General features: G+C 39.5%; 1 protein-coding gene across 3 annotated transcripts in view; it reads right to left on the bottom strand.

The window, feature by feature from the left end:
* Positions 1-20,823, bottom strand: part of EWSR1 (EWS RNA binding protein 1) — a 28,034-nt gene that overhangs the window by 6,233 nt on the left and 978 nt on the right. Inside the window, exons 2-11 of one of the 3 annotated variants that reach the window (XM_058531715.1) lie at positions 17,640-17,676; positions 17,444-17,495; positions 16,052-16,175; positions 11,184-11,370; positions 8,548-8,715; positions 6,633-6,844; positions 5,477-5,657; positions 2,655-2,692; positions 2,089-2,121; positions 1,640-1,758 (exon numbers count right to left, since the gene is read on the bottom strand). In XM_058531715.1, the coding sequence (XP_058387698.1) occupies positions 1,640-1,758; positions 2,089-2,121; positions 2,655-2,692; positions 5,477-5,657; positions 6,633-6,844; positions 8,548-8,715; positions 11,184-11,370; positions 16,052-16,175; positions 17,444-17,495; positions 17,640-17,676 (1,151 nt within the window). Of the gene's footprint in view, positions 1-1,639; positions 1,759-2,088; positions 2,122-2,654; positions 2,693-2,830; positions 3,841-5,476; positions 5,658-6,632; positions 6,845-8,547; positions 8,716-11,183; positions 11,371-16,051; positions 16,176-17,443; positions 17,496-17,639; positions 17,677-20,823 lie in introns of those variants that run through there. The other 2 variants (XM_058531716.1, XM_058531717.1) reach the window with 2 other exon arrangements.

Raw genomic sequence — 20,823 nt, 5'->3', positions numbered from 1 at the left:
GGAAATGGTATGGGACAGGGCAGTACAGTGCAAGAAGTACTGGCTCTGGGGCCAGCTGGATGAATTTGAATACCAACTCAGGGAAGTCACTTAACACTTCTGAACCTTGTTTTCTTTGTAAAATAAAATCTACCAGGATGAGCTGTTTTCAGAATTTATGATTATAGTCTATGTGAAATGTGTGTGTGTGTGTATATATATGTGTGTACATACTTCCCCTATGAGCAGTGGTTAAGCATTCACTAATTCAGTGTGTGTACTGACTTCACAGAACTTAACTACCGTGAGTAACAAGAATCAACTGTATACGTACACACTAGAAACTACTGCACCATCCACCAGGAGACATGTACAAGAACGTTCACTGCAGCCTGGTTTACATACTAAAAACCTAGGAACAACCCAATTGTCTAGTAAGAGAATGTATAAATAACTTGTGATGTGTTTATAAATGAAATACAGGATTCCCAAACATTTGAGTTTCTGACCTAGAAACCCCTCCTCCACATCTCAAAATCCCAATTTCTCTTAGTCTTCCTCATCTAACTAACAACTCCACCACCACTCTGGTAGCTCAGACCAAAACTTTCTAGTCACACCAGCTTCTCTGAGCTTGCCAGGCAAGCTCCTGCCCCAGGATCTCTGCCTTGCAATTCCCCCCCACTATTCTGAAATACCCTCCCTGCTCTGAGCTGTATGGTTGCATTCCTCATTTTACCTCTGCCCTTCTTGTGGTTACAACAGTATAACATTTAGCATCATGTAACATAATGTATTCCTTTTTACTGTATGTTCCCCACTATATATAAACTCCAAGGGTTCTTATCTGTTTGTTCCTGGTATATTCCCAGAATAGAGCTGCCTTATAGTAGTAAACATTAGTAAACATTCTTCAAAAGTATGTGAAACAAACATTACTGAGGGCACATGTATAAACAGAAGAAAAGGAATGATAAAATTCAGGATGGGGGGCCGGTCCTGTGGCATAGCGGTTAAGTACGCGCACTCCCCTTCAGCAGCCTGGGGTTCACAGGTTTGAACACCAGGCACACACCAACCGACGCACGCTTGTCAAGCCATGCCGTGGCGGCGTCCCATATAACTAGAGGAAGATGGGTAAGGATATTAGCCCAGGGCCAATCTTCCTCTGCAAAAAGAGGACTGGCATCAGATGTTAGCTCGGGGCTGATCTTCCTCACGACCACCACCACAAAAAAAATCAGGATGGGAGTGAAGAAGGGATAAAACTGGGAAGGGAAGAAATATGCCAGGTACTTCAAAGGTACACATAAAGCTCTACTTCTTATGCTGAGAAGTGGATACATAAACATTCATTTTAAAAATGATATATTCTATATTTCACAAAAGTAGTGTCTATATAAGTGTTCTTACAATTAACTGATAATTATTTAAAAAATGACGCTGAGTTATCAAATATGCTTAAACTATGTTTAGTATTTCTTTTCTATAAAAAAAAAAAGACTGTTTTTTGGGGGGGTATTTTTAAGGAGCAAACCACAGTATGTCCAGAGAGAAAAGTCAGACAACTTTGGAAACAACTCTCAACGTCAATTCGGTCTCTTTAAAATGTTCTGTGGTTGGAAGATCTGTCAGATCAAATGGTTACGCTTTTACTTACCTTAACAACTCCACACTGCTTAAAGAAATCTGCCAGATCATCTAGAGTCACATTGTCATTTAATCCTTGCACATAAATTGCACTGTTGTCAGAGTCTTCATCTGGATCTACAGGTGGGCCTTCCAGAGAAAAGACAGAAGGGAGTTACTGTCATGTATCTATAGGGGCTCATTAACCATCTGGTCACTACTGCCCACTGGTATTCATCATAGAGCTAAGAGAACTACCGACTAAACTCACAAGAATGCCACGGAACCTCTGGTTTACTTTGCTTAAGGCTATTATGAGTAGACGCTCATGATAAAGGAAGCTCAAACTGCCCCTGACAGCAAGAATATCACAGTGATCTATCAAGCTCTTGAACTTTAGCATGTACTTACTTCTGTGCTATTCGTTTCTGTGCTATTCCTTTATAAAGCACAATATAAAACTCAAGAATTCAAAATTACCTAGATCAAGATCTGGTCCTTCATCCATAGGTCCTGCCAACCAGGAAAGATCATATAAAATATTATTAGTGCACGCCTTGCAAGCTACAAACCTTACAAACACACATAACTATCTACTACACCACCATTTGATGGGGCTTCATTAAATTCAAAATGACCCGCACTGCTAAAATGGAGCAGTGCCCCTTTAACATTTGTGAAAGGTTTGCTAGGGTTTTCTTTTTCTTTGCTGGTTTGCTTTTAAACCATTAACCAAATACACTCTCAATGGTTATGTGCCAAATTAGTGTTAAATTTAAGTCAAAAATTTTCCTCCAAATAAACCAAATTTTAAAAATGTATTCTCCCCCATATTACAGAAGCAGTTGCTCAATACTTCAAGTTACCCTTTGTTTTGTAACCATAGGTTAACCTTATTACCCCTAAGACAATGCCGGCAGTACCCATTAGTCTCTTTTGTATAGATCATTTTTAAACCACTTATGAAACTAATAAAAAATTATAGTTTTCTAAAAACTGACTGTATTTTTTTTAAACACTATCCATGGTAATACTCAAAAACTTACCACCAGGCTTATTGAAGCCACCTCGCTCTCCAGCGCTGCTGGGGGGATAAACGAAGAAATGAAGGCCTTTCCCTTTAAAAGCCAGTACCGCTCTGAGCCTTGGGGGGGGCTCGTGGGGAAGAAGGGCACTGGCTAAACACATCTCCAAACAATGCATCTCTCTCATCTTGTCACTATGCCTTTCTTCAGGGCAGCTTGCTCAAATTTCCTTTATATACAACCTTGCTTGTCTGATTGTAAACACCAGTGTGGTTGGTTCCTTTCGTTTCAGGGGCTGGTATTAATAGTGCAATACTTGGCAAATTAGGGGGAAAAGAAATAGATTCCCAAACACCCACCCCATCAGCTGAAAAGTAGGGAGAGCTTGGTGTAGAGAGGGGGAGGCGAGCTGGGGCAACTGCTGTGATGACCCTTTCCATGTTCATAAAGGTGCACCCTCAACCTCTCCCAGGGGAGAGCCAACTGAGGCCCTGGGCTTCCTAACAAGTCACAGTACAATAAAGCAGGAGACAACCACATTAAATGCCCACAACACACACCAGAGGACGCATCCAGCCAATCTTCAGCATAAAGCCATACATTTCAGGGCACTAATGGATTTAACAATTGCTGTGAAAGGAGAATTTACAACAAATACCAAGGCTCAACGGACTGGGGGTGCAACTTTATAGACACATTAGTTGAGAATAATGATGATGGCAGTGTAAAATGACTGCCTTATATATTTTAAAGGGGGAGGGAATATGAATTGGGTTTTTTTTTCTTTAAAATTAAATAAAGGCAGCTCCTTAGTGGGAGGCCCTGAGCTTTTAATAACCAGTATTGCACCTTTAATACCTGAATATACAATTTCAAGCTGTTGCATGCAGCTTTGTTTCCTTTTTAAAAGTACACACCATAAAATGTTCTCTCTCTTTAAACACAAAAGTTTACACTTTAATGTTACACAATTCTAGAGTATTATACCTCCTCTGGTTCATTACCAAACAACAAGTATGCAGTTACCAAAGTTACAGAAGGATTCCATTTATACAATGAATACATTTTGTTAAAAATATTCTATGTATATTTTTCCTCTCCATATGGACACCGTGTCTAGTCCCACTTTTCATTATGCTGCCGGCTGAGTACTGAGTACGGGTACTTTTTAAGTATTGAAGTGTATACAAGGCTCTCACTTTGTAACCTGTAGCATATAAATGCGACAAAGCATGTTAAAAAGTTTCCACGTTTAACAGCCAATGAAAATATCAAAATACTGAGGCAATGAAAAAAGGGCATGTTAACAACATTGAGTGCCTTACCTGCAAAAGACACTGAAAACCATCACCACACCACAATAAAAAAGAGGAGAGGGAGGAATGCCCCTGTCCTGTCCCCAGAGGATCCAACCGACTGCTTCACAGTCTGTTGAAAAACCTATGGGGAAAGCCATGAGTTTTTCTATGGCTCCAGGAGAGACTTCTCCAGAAAGAGGGGATGCCTCTACTAGCAAAGTCTAGCAAAATTAGTAGAATTATTATTTCTGGAGTATTAAAATGAATAAACTTGAAATTGGTTTTGCGATTGAAAAATACTAAGAATTCTAGGTGATTGGAGACGTGATGATAGTAATTTCAAGTGTCTATGTCTATTTTAAAACATCCATAAAGAAGTGAAACCTTTATAATGGAATGACATTCTCCAAATCAGAAGACTGGTTTTACTTTATATCAAATTATTCATAAATTTTTGCATGTTGTAAAATGACTGTTTCTTCCAATAAAGATTTCACCAAAGGCTTTTTTAAGTTATGCAGAATATGCAAAACAGTATTTTCAATCAATATCTTTCAATAGTAAACAGATTCGTTAATATAAAAATTAAAGGTCAACTTTTTATCTATTTAATTTTGAAGTCCACTTCTATAAAAAAGAAATCCTATTCAATTTTTCCTTGAATCAACAGTGGTACCAAACCCAATTTATGCTTAATGTATAACATTCTGCATAACTTTTTTACTAGTTGATATAGGGACAGAACACACACAGAACTGAGCCTTCTGGATTTGTTAACCACCAACATTATACCTCACCTTCATCAAAGTACAGACACCAGAAAGGGAAGAGGGGATGGGAGAAGGGAGGGGAAGGGCAGGCACAGGTAGCAGGGTTATGTTATCGATCTAAACAGTTTTCTAAACCAGATTGTGCCATCAATCAAAATGGTCAAACCGATTTAGACTTTTCAAAATCTCCAATGGGCAGTGATCCTATAATTATATACATTACTCTGCAAAAAACTATTGGATTTTTGTGTGTACCAGATGCACCTCAGGCCATGTTCAAGGGTTATGGGACCAAGATCTTCATCATTATGTTCGACAGTTCCGAGTACAGACAGAAGTTGGGGACAAACATTGTGGAAAACAGCTGCATTCCTTTCCTGCAGTATATACACCAGGTATTTCAAGACAACCATTCAGAGGCAATTAGTTAAAAACCTAGGATTGTTAGAAGGGTTGTGTGTGTTCCATCCCAAGTCTATTACCCACAGAGGCTTTTGACCTCTGGACACCATGAAGGGAACTGAAAGCTCTAGTTTCAAAACCATTCTTTGTTCTCCCCAACCCAACCAAGTAGATTGGCAGGGAAAAAAACAAACTGCCACTTAATATATGCCACAAAGATGACATTTCCATGTTTTAGAGGATGGCTTGGGCTCAACAGATTGTCCATGGAAATGTGGAAATAAATTTCTTATGTCTTTCAGTCCCTTCTTTCCATTGAAAATCCTATGGATGAAACAAAATTAGGTAAAAGGAGAAAAAGGTTTGCTCTTACCCCATTCCACCGCGTCCTCCTCCCCGCCCACCTCTGCTCATGCCTCCACGATCAAATCCCCCTCTTCCCCTGCCCCGGTTATCAGGGCCACTCATGCTCCGGTTCTCTCCTGGTCCGGAAAATCCTCCAGACTCCTGCCCATAAACACCCATGCTACTGGGGTGGTCCTGTCGGAATGAACCTGAGGAAAGAGTCACATCTGTAAGCCAAGGACCAGCATTTACATCACTGCCTGTTTGTACTTTCTCCTGGAATCACAGAATTCTCAATTGCAAGGCACTAATCAAGGCACCATCTTCTTTACACCTGACAAAGCACCCCTAATCAGAAGGCTCTTATAAGTTCACAAAAAAAAATGCTGGTTCAGAAAGGCTGAACTAAGCTTATAATAAACCTACAATAAACCACTCCCAAATAAAAAAGAACCCTCTGGCCAACAGTTTACAGGGTTCTGTATACTAAGACGAAAGTCTCCAAAAGCTGCTGCTTTAAACTACACTCAAGAAACAAAAGTAGAGCCAGGTGTCTTAGGGTTTTAGCATGTTGCTAAGAGTTGGGCTCCATCAAGCAGCACTCCTCATTTCATAGTTGTAACGAGACATGCCCATGGATGGAATTAAAAAAAAAAATAACAATCCAGGCAGAGATTAAATTGTGAAGACAGCTTTGAGTTTTTGGTTACTTCTCCACATAACCAAAACTCTACTCTGTGAGGAGGATTTTATTTTTCTTAATGAATATAAACAAAAAACAAAAACAAAACATAGCATTTCCTTGACTATTGAAACTGCAGTAGTCCTCAATAGCTACCTGCTCACTCTCGCTTAATGAGTTGGGGTGGGCAGGCCATAAGGAATGCTGGCTTTCCTCACTGCATATGACCTCCCCAAAGAGAGCAGGGCTGGCAGTCTAGAACATTTTCTCTGGTCAGTTACAAATTCTCTTTTCTCTTTTTTTTGCAAGGCATATTAATTAACAATTAAATGGTAGAAAAGCACTGAAGTCTTTACTGGGACATCCAAGCTGTTAGCCAGGATGTTACACCCTAAAGAGGCATCCTGGAGTCCAAAAGTAAACAACGGTAAAGATCATTTCCCCATGTTCAGAAACGCCAAACATAATCATTCTTATTTGGTTTTCTCTCTTAGCAACTCACTCTGCTGCCCGTAGCTGCTGCTCTGTTGACTATATTGACTTGGAGCCTGGCTGTAGGATCCAGTTTGGGGGGGGTAACTAGTGGGCGGCTGCTGCCCATAGCTGCTTTGTTGACCATAGCTACTCTGCTGTCCATAGCTGCTCGGCTGCCCATAGGTGTTCTGCTGAGAGTAACTGCTCTGATCATAACTAGTCGGCTGTGTAGAGGAATAGCTGAAAGAAAAAAAAAAGAGCTTTTTAGGAAAGAGAGGCTTATTTCTTTAAGCTCTCTACACACAAGAGACATTCCTAGCATGTGACACAGACACCCTTAAAAATGCCCTTACTTTCTACATATCAACGGTTTGAATTTAAAATAAGCAAATATTTTTGTATTTAGAACAATAAAGCTTTCAATAGGAGGGAGAGGATAATTAAAAACAACCCCTAGAGAGTCTCCCCTTTTGCCCCCACCACCATTGAACAACAGTTCTTTTCAACTAAATTCAAGGCAGATTTGGGAGTTTAGGTGCTGCTTGTATTAAAGGAAGAATATGCACATGTGCACTCAGGGAAGGCTGACCCAGTGAAAAAGACATTGAGAAAAAGGAGGCAGACTAAAGTGAGGCATTCAGTCTAAGCCTGCCTACAATAATTCCCTTGAGGGATGACTTTTCTGAAGGTACAAGGCCTTGGGGTGTGCGTCCACATAAAAATGGCAATTTTCTCTTGAAGATTTGTCTAAGTTTCAAACTGCTTTGCTATAGTTTCAAACTTTCAGAAATGTCTGATTAATGAAATCTGGACATCAATAAAGAGAAGATAGATAAGGAAACTTCAGAATCAAGGCACTGTATAAAAGATGAATATTAGACTGATATTCATCTTTCAGTATGTTAACTACATGGCAGGGAAACTAACCAAAGATACATTCTTACATAAAAATAAAGCTTAAAAGAACTGGTATTAAACTCTAGATGAACCGTGATAATGAAAAACAAAAAAGACAATATATTTTAAAGTACAATTAAACTAAGCCTCCCTCACCACAGTGGTACGGATTCAAAAGCCTCTCTTCACCAAATGTACCTAACCACCTTGTCAGACTAACTGCTCTTGGCATAACAGGTATGGGTGAGCTCTGTGGAAAAACTGCTGTAAGCCCTGACCCCTATTGCTCCAAGCTGTACAGAGACACTTACCCAGTTAGCTGTATTTGCTCCTAAACCTGTTCACGTTTGTTGTACTTTAATGTGTAAACCAATGAAGTAAGTGCAAAAGAGGAATTGTTACTTCTGGCAAAACTAAGCACTTTAGGACACAATTCAGACAATTCATTTGAAAACTTGCTTCAAATTAAAGGTGAGTGAGACAACTTGCAGTTCTTCCTCTACTTTAAAGAAATCAAAACTGGACACTGTAGCTGCTGTGGGGTTAACATAAGACATCGAGAATGCAGAACAAATAAACCTGTAGTCAAAAGAAAAGGCCTTGGCCCAACCATTAAAAGACTAGTGCATAAATGGATCTCCGGGTTAAGTTAAATATAAAATGATTAAGGAAGTTTCTGTTTTTATAATGTCCTGCACTTTACCCATCCCAAATGCATCAGAGAAGGTGGCTTCTACGGTTCTGTTTACCTGCTTTCATATATGTCTATTTCTCATTCACCTGAATTAACTAAAAGAGCAAAATTAAAAGAACCTAGAGTGGTAAAAATGTTTTTGTTTGTATTTAGAGAAGAGAGTTATCGGCTGCCAGGTACTGCTATGGGAACCTAGGACTGAGGTCTATGTAACAATATGTGGTCAGGCTTATCACTGGGAGAGTCAGATAATGTATCTCACTTGACGAAGCAGGAGGAGGCTGGTCAACAGCCTGAAAAGCACTGTTTTGTTACCCTACTAGCTCACTGGCCACAGAATGAAGACACTGACCTGGTAGGAGGATAGGATGGTGGCGCCGTGACTGGCTGCATGGGGTAGCTCCCAGGCACCTGGGGATAACTGTAGTTACTCTGTCCATATCCTAGGCTGGGCTGGTTGTAACCACCTGTGCTAGATTGAGGTTGACTAGTCTCAGCGGGTTTGTTACCATCCTGCGGTCTAAAAGTAGAAATAAAAAAGTGAGATGTTTTTTCTCAATCACAAAACTCTTGGGTAAGAACCCTACAATCTATGAGCAATACGCAATGTTAGGATTGAGCTTAGAAATAAATACAAGTGTAAAGTGAACTACATGTCAGTCCAACTGTATCTGCTGGAAAAGAACACTAAGGAATGAGGACAATTAATCACATCCACAGAAGAGACACCAACACGCTCCATTCATTCCATATTAACAGCTATAAAAGGCAGTCACCGTAGTCTGCGTTGCCAGTTTAAGTGATCCGGGAGGAGAGGTGGTTTGTTACGGAAAAATGCTTTTTCTTAAAAAGGGCTGTTTGAATACAAATAAGAAACTTTAACAATAATGCAAGTTTTAGGTTAGCATAACATTTATCTAAGTCCATGGCATTTATAAGTTTGGACTATCTGTGGGTTTATGTTTCTCACTTATTAAGAACAGACCTGAGAAAACATTTCCTAACGTGGACTGCCATAAATTAATCTAACCTTGCCTCAAAGTCTCCATTATGGAAATATCAGAGTAGGGCAGGGAGACACACACCCTTCTCATGCTCAGATGAACTAGGAAATATTCTTAAGTGGTAACAATCCCAATTGCAAGGGAAAAAACACAGGTGTTTCTATTACTCTTAGCCCTAACAGTTTGCAACAAGGTTGTAGCAAAATGAGCTTGAGCTATTTTAAGCAACCCCCCAAGAATCAGGAGGCAGACCAGAGAGGATGTGGAAGTACTATACTAGTTTCTCCAAAAAGCTGAAATGGGTCACAAACCCCTCTTTCCAGCGGAAAAAGCAGCAGCTGTCACTGATCATGAGAGACAGCTGTTTTAAAGTGGTAAGGATTGAAAATTAAGAGAAAAGGAACCAAAAAGGATGATTTATAAAAACCCAGTTAATACATAACACCCTCCCCCCAGCTATGGCTTGGATATACTATTGCAATGAAGCATCATATGGGGCTTCAAACACTTGATAACACTGAAATGCTCAGGTCAACTGAAATGGGGCCCTATAGGAATCAGTTTAACCTAACTACTGCACAGGCTGTCTAGCAGATGTAAACTACCAAGCAGCTCTGATTACTCACTATGCATTTTAGAAGTAATTTCACGAGTGTCTGCCAGAGCTAATTTCTCACTTCTCAAGCAGAAAAAAAGTCTAGGTTATAAGTTGATCTCGTTTATTCCCCAGAAAGTCTTCTTTCAAATCAGAATTCTGGGCCGGCCCCGTGGCTTAGCGGTTACGTGCGCGCGCTCCACTGCTGGCAGCCCGGGTTCGGATCCCGGGCGCGCACCGACGCACTGCTTCTCCAGCCATGCTGAGGCTGTGTCCCACATGCAGCAACTAGAAGAATGTGCAGCTATGACATACAACTATCTACTGGGGCTTTGGGGGAAAAAAAATAAATAAATAAAAATTAAAAAAAAAAAAAAATTCAATGTTCCTTCAAGACTGTATGCAGAAACCATCTAAGTGCACTGGCTAAAGCAAAGACCTGAAATCTTTTGTTAAGTAATAATCAATACTGTTTACCTGCTAATCAGTTATGGAGTATGAACTTCACCTGAATAGTCACGGTATAGCAAGGTACACAGTTATGAACTTATACTTGCCTGTGATATTTATATTACCAAGCCCCTACATAATACAGAGAAAAATCATGTCAACTCCTTAAGCTGAGACACCAATGCTTGACTTCTGGATACAGATATATCCTTTATTGACAATTGGATCATATGACTATTTCTGAATCACATGATGCTACTACCCCCCACCCCTGCACTGTGAACTACCATGTTTTTCCCAAAGAGAAAGCTGACACCCATTTACAGGGGCAATAACACCACAGGTAAAAGCATCAAAAGTACCAGTCTATCAGTTGTTCTGCCGTGAGGGAAACCTCACTCTCAATTTTCTTCTGGGTTTAGATAAATACAACAGCCTCCTCCTACCCTAAAAGGTCACTCTTTTGAAACTAGACAACACTTCAGTAACGTTTCTCATTTTGGCCCCTGGATGGCACCATTTCTCTACTAAATGGAGAATAATGTGTTTGCGGTGTGCTCTAGCACATTACTGTAATGATTATTATTATTTTCGTGTGTGTGCATGAGGAAGATCAGCCCTGAGCTAACATCTGTGCCCATCTTCCTCCACTTTATATGGGACGCCACCACAGCATGGCCTGACAAGCAGTCCATCAGCGCGCGCCTGAAATCCAAACGGGGGCAGCCAGCAGCGAAGCACGTGCACTTAACCGCTATGCCATGGGGCCGGCCCCTACTGTAATGATTATTAAGAACATAGTTAACACCTAAAAGAACGTGAGAGTAGCCATTAAAAGAGAACTAAGTCACGGATTCTCGAAGTATGCACAGTTGCTTTCTTTTCTGAAAACCTGAGGCTGGTGCTCTATAGACTTAGGAGTAGAGAGTGTGGCCTTACCTTGCAGGTGCGGTGGCTGCTGGCTGCTGCCCATAGGCTGGGTAAGCAGGCTGAGTGCCATATGCAGACTGAGCTGCATAGGAGGCCTGGGTGGTAGTCACCGTAGCAGTGGTGGTATCATAAGCACCAGTGCCGTACCCCTGGACAGGCTGACTGTATGCCTGGGGGGCAGTTGGAGTAGTATAACCTAGAACAAAGCAGAGCTACATCAGATTTCTGGCTCCTCAGAGATCCACCTAGACACTCATTAACAGAACAATTTGTAAACCACCTATTTGCAACCATCATGATATTTAACTCCTTTAAGTGTTTTCCCTTCAGGTAGAATAGCAACAACCCAATATTTAAAGCCTAAGTTCTCTGAAAGTATCCAGTTTTCAGCAAAGCAATGTCTCTTTTGCTCTAAAACCACACCTAACAGAAAGGAGGGGACAGAGGAAAAGTATTGGTATAGAAAACAGGGTTCCTTCTGCCCCACCCCTCAAGATTTAAACAGGAGACAAGACTGCTTTTGCTAATTCTACACCAGTTTTGCTAGCAGGCCTTCCTAACAGGTTTCTCAACTCATTACTGAAGTACTCAAAAAAACTCTCAAGCAGGAATAAAATGTCCCCAAAAGGGAAGTAAAAGGCAAATGACACAGCATCTTAAAAGAGCTACAAAATAATGATCCAGGTACTAGTTTTAGCATTATAGCTATAATTTGGAATTACTTGCTTTCAGTCCCAAGTACTGCACCATGGGCAGTTCATGTTTAAGGAAACTGGAAATTCCAGAGAACATTGTTTAATTTTCAGTGGGAGATGTTAACAATTGACTGAATATGCTAAGAACTGCAAATTTTGTTTCAGGTAACAAACAACTAAAAAAAAATGCTTGTTACCTGCACTAAGATTTGAAATGGCAGAGTAATAAAGATACACTGCAAATTATATTTGCTTAAGTATAACCAAAGGTTCTCTTATTTAATTTTTTTGGTAAATTAAATTAAACTTAATACTCCCAAAATAAACCTTTAAAAGGCAAATGGTTTTCACATAATAAAACTCTGAGATTCTAGGCTGGTCATCAAATTACCCACCTTCATCCCTCTCGTATTTACCCATCACAAACAAAAGGGTCTTCTTCCTGCTCACCAATATTGATGGTCACCCCTAGAAGCCCCCTTGCTATTTCCCTAACCAAATGTCACAAAGAGACCTACTCTCACAGGTGTGCACCAGACCAAGACAGGTTCTCTCCCTAGTTCCTGCCTCTGCCAGACCAGGCAGGATCCACGCCCTTTCATCTGGAACTTGGGGTTGGAGCGTGACAAAAACCCAAAAATCTGCAGCTCCTAACTTGAGGCCCTTTCCTGTGAGAGGTGTTATAACCTTTCCAGGTGCTGGCTTCTCCTCCCTCTTACTCCTCATGGTCAATGGGCACAAGTATGCCATGCAATAAAAAGTTGGGTCCACTCTGCATTTATATCTATCAAAGAAAAATCACAATCTCACTAAAGTAAAAAAGAGCTTCAGTACTTAAAACAATTCTTGAATTAAGACTGTTCATTTTAGTTAAGATTTAGGGTTCTAAACTTCAGTTAGAATAAAGTGTCCTCACTATACACACAAACTTCCTAGCCAAAAACAAATACTAACTTCCCTTTGTACAATCTAAAGTGTCACCCTTTGTAGCACAGAGTATAATATTTTCTTCTCCATCCCAGATATTTTAGGGAAATTCTGAAATTAATTATACACAAAGACAGTAATTTCCTTCTCAAAACTGTTGGATTGAAATGTATATGAAAGCATATTTCACAAAACAGGGAACCTCAAGCAATGGAAGTTTTTTGAGTTGGCATGTTGTTCATCTGAACTGTTTATTTAATTTAAAAGTTCTTTGCAGAGTCCTAATGTCAACCATATAAAGCATTCATTTATTTACATTTAACTGGAATCTAATTCCACCTACCCTATTACTACACTACTACACAGATTTTGTTTTTCCCTACATGATGACAGGCCATCTATAAGATTTACAAGAAGAGGAATTAAACAACAACAACAAAAACTAAAACTGATCAGGGCAATAACTCATGTCATAAAACTATGCAGCAACAGTTAGAGCCTCGTAGTGCTAAAGATTACAGTAATAAACACTGGGTTAATTAATAATCTTTTAATTAATCTGTAGTACCCACACAAGCAGCCAAGCAAAATGACAAAAATTAACAGAGCAAAATAATTTAATGACAATAAAAAAGACCAACAGCAAAAAGACAACCATCTACTATGTGCTGACGACTTTAAGGAAAAACCTATTAGGAAACATTACACAAACCCACCAAAATTTTTGTTCAACCTCAACAGTAAAAATTAAAGATTTATATTCCAATTAATGAATTGAGATTTATATAGCCCCTTTCTCATGAAGCCTAATTAAAAAGTTCTAGAAAAAGGAAGTGTCTTTTTATACATCCCTTCCAATAATGATCCAATGACTTTTATATGTAAAGGCAGCATGAGGCAAGGAAAAAAGTACTAAGTGTGCTTGAACCCACTTGCTACCTCTACCTGTTAGGGTCCGTTACAACTTACTTTCGTTCAGCCTCAGTTTGCTCATCAGGGTTTAATTTTGGTTCCTACACTCCAAAGGATGATGGGAGAATTAAGGGAGATATGAAGGGTCCTCCTTAAACTATAAAGTCTATATCAAGATTTCCTTATTAAGCACAATCTCTTGCTCATCAAAGTTACTAGTTTCTGTATTAGAATGTCCTACACTTTCCATGCCCATAGTCACGATGGGATTTTTTTTTTTTTAATTTTTTTTTTATTTGTTTGTTTATTTTTCCCCCAAAGCCCCAGCAGACAGCTGTAGGCCATAGCTGCACATCCTTCCAGCCGCTCCATTTGGGACACGGCCCCAGCACTGCCGGAGAAGCAGTGTGTCAGTGCGTGCCCGGGATCAGAACCCGGGCCGCCAGCAGCGTAGCGCACGCACTCAACCGCAAAGCCATGGGGCCGGCCCAATGATGGGACGTTTTTCAATCAATCAACGAACAATTCAAGTAACGTGGCTCTAGAGAATCTAGAAGACCACCGTGTTTCCTACAAATGATGTTATCATGTCCCTATAAAATAATCTAGAGACTCAAAAGGCTAGATCTAAGCTGTATTTATTTTCAAATGATACTTGCTTTAAAAAATGGGCGAAGGTGGTCAAAAGATACAAACTTCCAGTTATAAAACAAACAAATCATGGGGATATATCATACAGCATGGTGACTATAGTTAATAATACTGTATTGTATATCTCAAAGCTGCTGAGAGATCTTAAAAGTTCCCATCACAATAAAAAAAAAAAACCTAACTATCTGTGATGATGGATGTTAACTGGTGATCATTTCACAATATATACAAATATCAAATCATCGTGCTGTACACTAATATAATGTTATATGTCAATTATATCTCAGTAAAAAACAAAATAGCTTGAATACGAAAAGTTCATCTCACAATTTCAAAATGCTGTGCTAAAAATTTAAACTCCATAGTTTTAGTTCTAGCTTTTCCTACAGTTGCAACTAACACCAACAGAAAGTTTAAATATTTCCCATCCTATTCAAGATATGCATTTGATTGATAGATTAGGAAGTACTTCTCATTAAATCTAGGACATTGTCACTCAATAAGATAAATTATAGATAGATTTTCCCCCACTAAAGCCTCTTGCAGAACTGAAGATAGTTTGAAAATACGAGTTTTTACATCTCTAAGACTTTTGTATTAGATATTCTTTTATAATAATAATAATAATAAAGATGGGAGTGGGTGGGTGGGGAGAAAGCAGGGATCCTGAAACGTCACACAGCACTAAACATAAAAAAAATTACTGTAAAATTTTCACATACTGTACTGTCAATCCCAGTATTAGGACACAATTTATTCTAATTCTTAGAATAGTTTATTTTTTAGCTCCCTGGAATATATATTTACATAAGACATACTATGGATTAAAATAATTCGTTAACACTTAAACAGAAAATAAAATGTGTCTGGACTGGAAACCAACCAACAGACAAACATAATACATGCAGGGTGGCAGTCTGCTCCTCTAAATAATCTAATCATGCAATCTATCCTTCAGGGAATAGGGGGAAATCAGCTGGGGAGTAGTCATCTGAAATACCTTTGGGAAGGTGAACAACTATTATTACAGCTTGACACAAAATAAAGTCAAAATAAAATAAAGCAAAACTTTTCCCAAAATCACATGAAGAAAAGGACATGGATCTGCAAATGGCACCTGAAGCAGTTTTCCATTAGCACCTTGTGTGTGATGTTAGAAAGTCTGAGGGTTAAACAAATGAAAACACCTAAAGGGTTAACATTACAGGGTTAGACAAGATGGAAAGCATTTCCCATGCAAGAATGAGCAGGATAGTCAAACCTGTACTGGTCCCTTCTACTGTGGAAAGCACAAAACAAAAAGTAGAGGGTACACTATCAGATGAAGCAAACAGATGCAAAAACCAGTTTGATTTTTAAGCAGCTCAGTTAAAGAAGGCTCATTCTTACCCAGTTTTAGCATTAGCACAATCTTTTACATATTCTTCATTTTGTCGTGAGATTATTCAATACACTGTATAAAATAGTTAAAAGGAAAAGTTCTTTTCTCCCTTGGAATTGATCCCACCCAAATTCTATTAGAGATTCCTCACGGAGAACATAAGGGAAAGGAAAAAAAGAAACAGCTCATCTGAAGAATACACCCAAGATGCCAAGGTATGGACCAGAATATACACCTGAGAGCACAAGCAACAAGCTTCTTAGCAAACACCCTAGCTGACGTGACCCAAGTCTTTTCAAGGCAGGCCTTACCAGTGGGAGGCTGTCCATAAGAAGTTGCATAGGCGGTCTGCCCATAGGTCGCAGTGGTCTGAGCCTGGGTATAGCTGACATCAGTGGGCTGTCCATAGGTTCCATAACTTTGTTGCCCATACGCCTGCTTGAAGAAAATTGATGCAAGAACTTCATATATGAACCTTATACTTTAGCAATAAAATGGACTGACTTCTAAGTTTCTAAATTGGAGAACCAAAATCAAAAAACTGCTTTCTAGTAAAAAGATTTTTAAAAAGAGACAAGTGATCACAATACCACGAATGCTTTTTTCCTCTTATCTAAGTCACTCATATTTTCGTAAACTTAACCACAAAAAAGTTGCTGAGATAATTAGGCAAAATCTCAGTTAACTATACAAGATATTAACAAGACACTCTCAAGGGAGGAGCAATAAGGCAACAGGTGTATAACTGCCAACACTCAGTGTAGCACAGTTTTACCAACTAGAAACAAATGTTAGTAAGACAAAATGAACAGAGAAAAAAACGAAAACGGGGCTAAAATGTGTCAGACAATTTTGAAAACCAGATTTTCAGCATGACACAAAGATCTGAAAACTACTACACCACTTTAAAGAAAATGACCTAGACACTGCACGTCTCCTAAGGTTAGCACACCTCAAGCACTGTCTTTTGAACTGGGACATCAGTAATACTTAAAACTTGGCAAGGAATGAGGTGTTCTTTCAGATATTAGCAAGATCATATTCTAGATCTGAATGACCAGTTATGTAAGATCTGCCAGAGACATCACATTCTGCCCATCTTAGAATGTTTCCACAGCAGAGCTGTTACTGTCCATTTTATGTCATGGACCATGCCAGAATGTGAGGTGATCTGGAGAACACCAGGAGGATAATTTCTAGAATCTGTTGGCTTAGGCTTTTAAACAAAGATTCTTGTACTGAAAAGATCTCAGAAGCTCCATAGCTAGGGCAGCCATAAGAGATAACCCCACCACTTACTGTGTGACCACTGGCAAATGACGTAATATCTGTGCACTACAACTTTTTCATCTGCGAAATGTCATAATATCACTTTCCTTTGCAGAATTGCTGTATGATTAACTTAAATAAATTTAAACATAATAAAATATGTAGAAGAACCACGCACGGAGCAGAGCACCTGACTTGAGAAATGCCACTAGAAAGGTATGGAGAGCTAGTAATTCCTAGTTTGGGGATGGTCTCATTTACAATGGCACTCCCACTGTGAAAGTTCTAAATGTCTGGGTATTTTATGATTACAAGCACATTACACATTTTTATTACCTAATTTTTGAAAAAGATCTATGCTAGCTATTGTTTTAATGGCTGATAGAAGTATTTTACTTGGGGATGAAGCCACATATAATTATTTTAAAGATTACCTGGGTGGTCTGTGCATATCCTTGAGTGGGCTGGGCGGTGTAAGCACTGTAGCTGTAAGAGAAATTAAATGCAAGAAATGAATATAGAATATTCAGATTCCATTACTAAATCCTCTACAACCATAGGAAGCTCCATACTCTAAAAACATTAATCAATCACATCCAAAACACTGTTGTAAATAAAAGACTGACTTACCCCTGCTGGGCTGCAGCTTGGCTATAGGTACTGTAATCTAGAGAAGGAGAGAAAATAGTGTGAAGTCAGCAGAGACAAGGACAAGGGAAAAAAGGGGGAAGGAATTCAGATGACAGGAAGATGAATTCTTTAAACCATTTAGAGGGGGACCTACAGGCCAACAAAGGTTGAACTGAGTACCTCTTATCTCTCAACACCAAACTAAAAAATAAGTCTAAGCCAGTTAAACTCAGAAAGTTTGAATATAGTGCCAGCTAATGAGGTCAAGATCAGCTGATTTGGCAGAGATACTCTGCATGTTCCCATGACCACAACCCCCCTTAACCACAGGCTGTCATTTCAAATACATGATCATCACCCTGAGACTAACAAAGAACAAGAACCAACAGGATCAGAAGTTTTACCCTCATATAAAACGGAGGCATGCAACAATATTAATATTACAAAGTTGAACATCAGACTGGTTACATCAGACTGGTAGCTACATCTCCTCAAAAACTAATTTTTCTATCACTCCTTCACTTTAGCAAGTTAGACCAACTATAATTCCCTAACAGGACTGTGAGATGGAAGGGCAGAAAACATGAGCACAGGCATCTCAACCCAGTGCTTTAAAGAGTTTGCTGACCATATCAGGGCTACATCTGCACAACAACTCAGAAGCTAGACACATTATAAATCCCAGTGAAGCAGAGTTAACGTAGAATTGTGATAATCCGCAGAGGAGAAAGCATTTAATCTTTCTGGGAATAAACTGGTTTTAGGTAACACCATCTTCTTAAAACTCAAAGTGATTTCAACTTAAAAAAAAAAAATAAAATCACAAATTTTCTTTCCCTCTCTTCTCTAAGTATACCTTTCTATAATTTTCCTTTTCATATGAAATTTACAACATGCACAGAAAGGGACTAAAAACTGTGGTCCGGTGAGGTGTCTAAGAGTAGTGAAAACAAACAGAAAATAAAATGGTTATGAAGTTTTCACAGCACTACTGAATTAAGCTTACATTTAAAGGAGTTAAAATAATTATTTTTAAAAATTCTACCTAATTCTTTGCTCTCCACAAGAAATACATATCTTATTCTGTTAGAAAACAGTACTGCCAATAGGGCTGAACAAAAGGCTCCTTTCTTTTCCAACCAGAAAGTAGTCCCTCATCTGAAAGCAACAGTTGACATCTCAGCTCTTCATGGTGGGGTTTCTACCTCAACTCCATCCTGCCTCACAGTCCACCTGGCCTCAGAGCATTTTCCTGAATCCATCTTTTCAAGTTGGCTCATCTTTCTACCTCTCTACACCTCACTTGACTACTTTCCTTCCTCTGTACACATCTTTAACGCAGAACCCTGAATCATTAACATGATCAAATCAAATGCCCAAAGGCTATGTATAATGAACAAACTGATTTTTCCAAGATGACCCTAAGACATTTTAAGGTTAAAACTTAAGGCATTTTCAATAGCACTACAAGTTATGCTCTCTGTGGCATATAAAAAGTAAATACAAATCACTTCTTCCATGTGGTATTCACAAACACACCAGTGAGGCATCAAAAATCAAAATATTTCAACCTACATTTTGCTGAGGTTTCTACGTGAGAAATGATTCTAAATCACTGACATGTAAGTTCAATGTTTGCAAGAAGACTTTTACACAAGAAGAGTTATGTAAAACATAAAGTTGGCAAAGCTGATGTGGAACAGCGAATGATCTCCGATGTGTGTGTGAAATCAGCAGATTTAGCCCCACATTGTTCGGCTAAGTGAGGTAGCAAATTTGTTTCATGAGAACTTATGTTATCAACCTACTGCACATAAACACTATTATACCGCCTTAAAAACGTTCCAGTTACACACTGGTCAGATTATTTAGCCATCAGTTATGTTTTGCTTTTAACCTCCAAACTTGCAGCTGAAGATTTCACTAAAAATAACAGGCCAGGTTGAGGAGAGAGGGGCTGTGATCCAGGGGGGCCTCTAGAGTGCTGGCAGTGTCCTATTTCCGGGTCTGAAAGGTGGTTACTTGGGAGTTTGCACTGTAATTCTCTGTTAAACCAGACACACTTTAGGTACTTCTCTATATATGATATACATAAGTAGGAAAAACATGGAGCATTATCCAAGGTAGTGGCTTTTAGATACTTTAGGGCAGTCAGTATCCAAACTGCAGAGATTTAGAGCTTCATACCACATAATAAGCTAAAGTCAGTATGGGGGAAGTTTGTGGGAGCCCAAATGCTTTGCTGTAAAGACAGAAATTAAGGGCTTAAAAAGCTCTTAAAACATCTAGCCTAACTCCTCCATTTCAAAGGAAAGGAAACCAAAGTCCAGATAAATTGCGGGACTCTCCAAAGGTTCCCCAGCCAGGCCTACTGCTGGGTGTCTACATAAACCACAACTGTAATTCTAACACAGTACCTGGTGGTTACCAGTAAAGAGAGTTTGAGCAAAATAGACCAAAAAATTGGCACGTCCAGCCACACAAAAATTTCAACATACACATTCTGACTCCCCCTTACATAATTCAAACACTGCAGGGAAGAGGAAGGTGGAAAGGCCTCTAAGGAAACCACTTCCCACCAGGATGTGTATTGGACTGTGGTATTCCAGAGTCCTCTCTTCTAGGGGCACTCTGTACCCTGGCACTAACAGCCAGCATTTACTTGCCTGTTTACTGACCACACAGTTCGGGAAGAGTTCTTAAACTGTCCCTAAGTTCCTGGAGTCTTGAACCTTTTCGAATTAAAACTCTGAAGGACCCAGAGCTTCTCCTGTCTTATCTCGTCTTCTCCCACTGCCTCTAGGGCCTGGAATTAGGCCCTCTAAGAACACCCCCGGAGGCAATAATGCCCCATCCTACCAATAACCACAGCTTAGCCCTAGAACAAACCGCAGGTGATGTGGAGGCTACACTCTCAAACGCTCTGTGCAGCAAGAACCACCCTAGACATCACGCCCGAGCTCCCACCCCGAGCTTTCTTTCCAAGCCCACTGTGTGCCTCCTTTCCCTCTTTTCTATCAGTCCACGAAATAAACAAGCCTGTCGGCTTAACATATGAGAATAAACGTGCGAGACGATTGCTCGAGCACAACTCAAACGCCGACTCGGGCCTTTTGTTTCTCCTAGGTCAAAGAGACCAGAAATTTCTTTTGGGAGGGATTTCTGGCCTCGCGATTCGGGCTGA

The sequence above is a fragment of the Diceros bicornis genome, chromosome 35 (genome assembly GCF_020826845.1).
Source record: "Diceros bicornis minor isolate mBicDic1 chromosome 35, mDicBic1.mat.cur, whole genome shotgun sequence".
NCBI classification, from domain to species: domain Eukaryota; kingdom Metazoa; phylum Chordata; class Mammalia; order Perissodactyla; family Rhinocerotidae; genus Diceros; species Diceros bicornis.
Note: the sequence above shows the minus strand (reverse complement) of the source record. Positions and strands in the feature narration are given on the sequence as shown.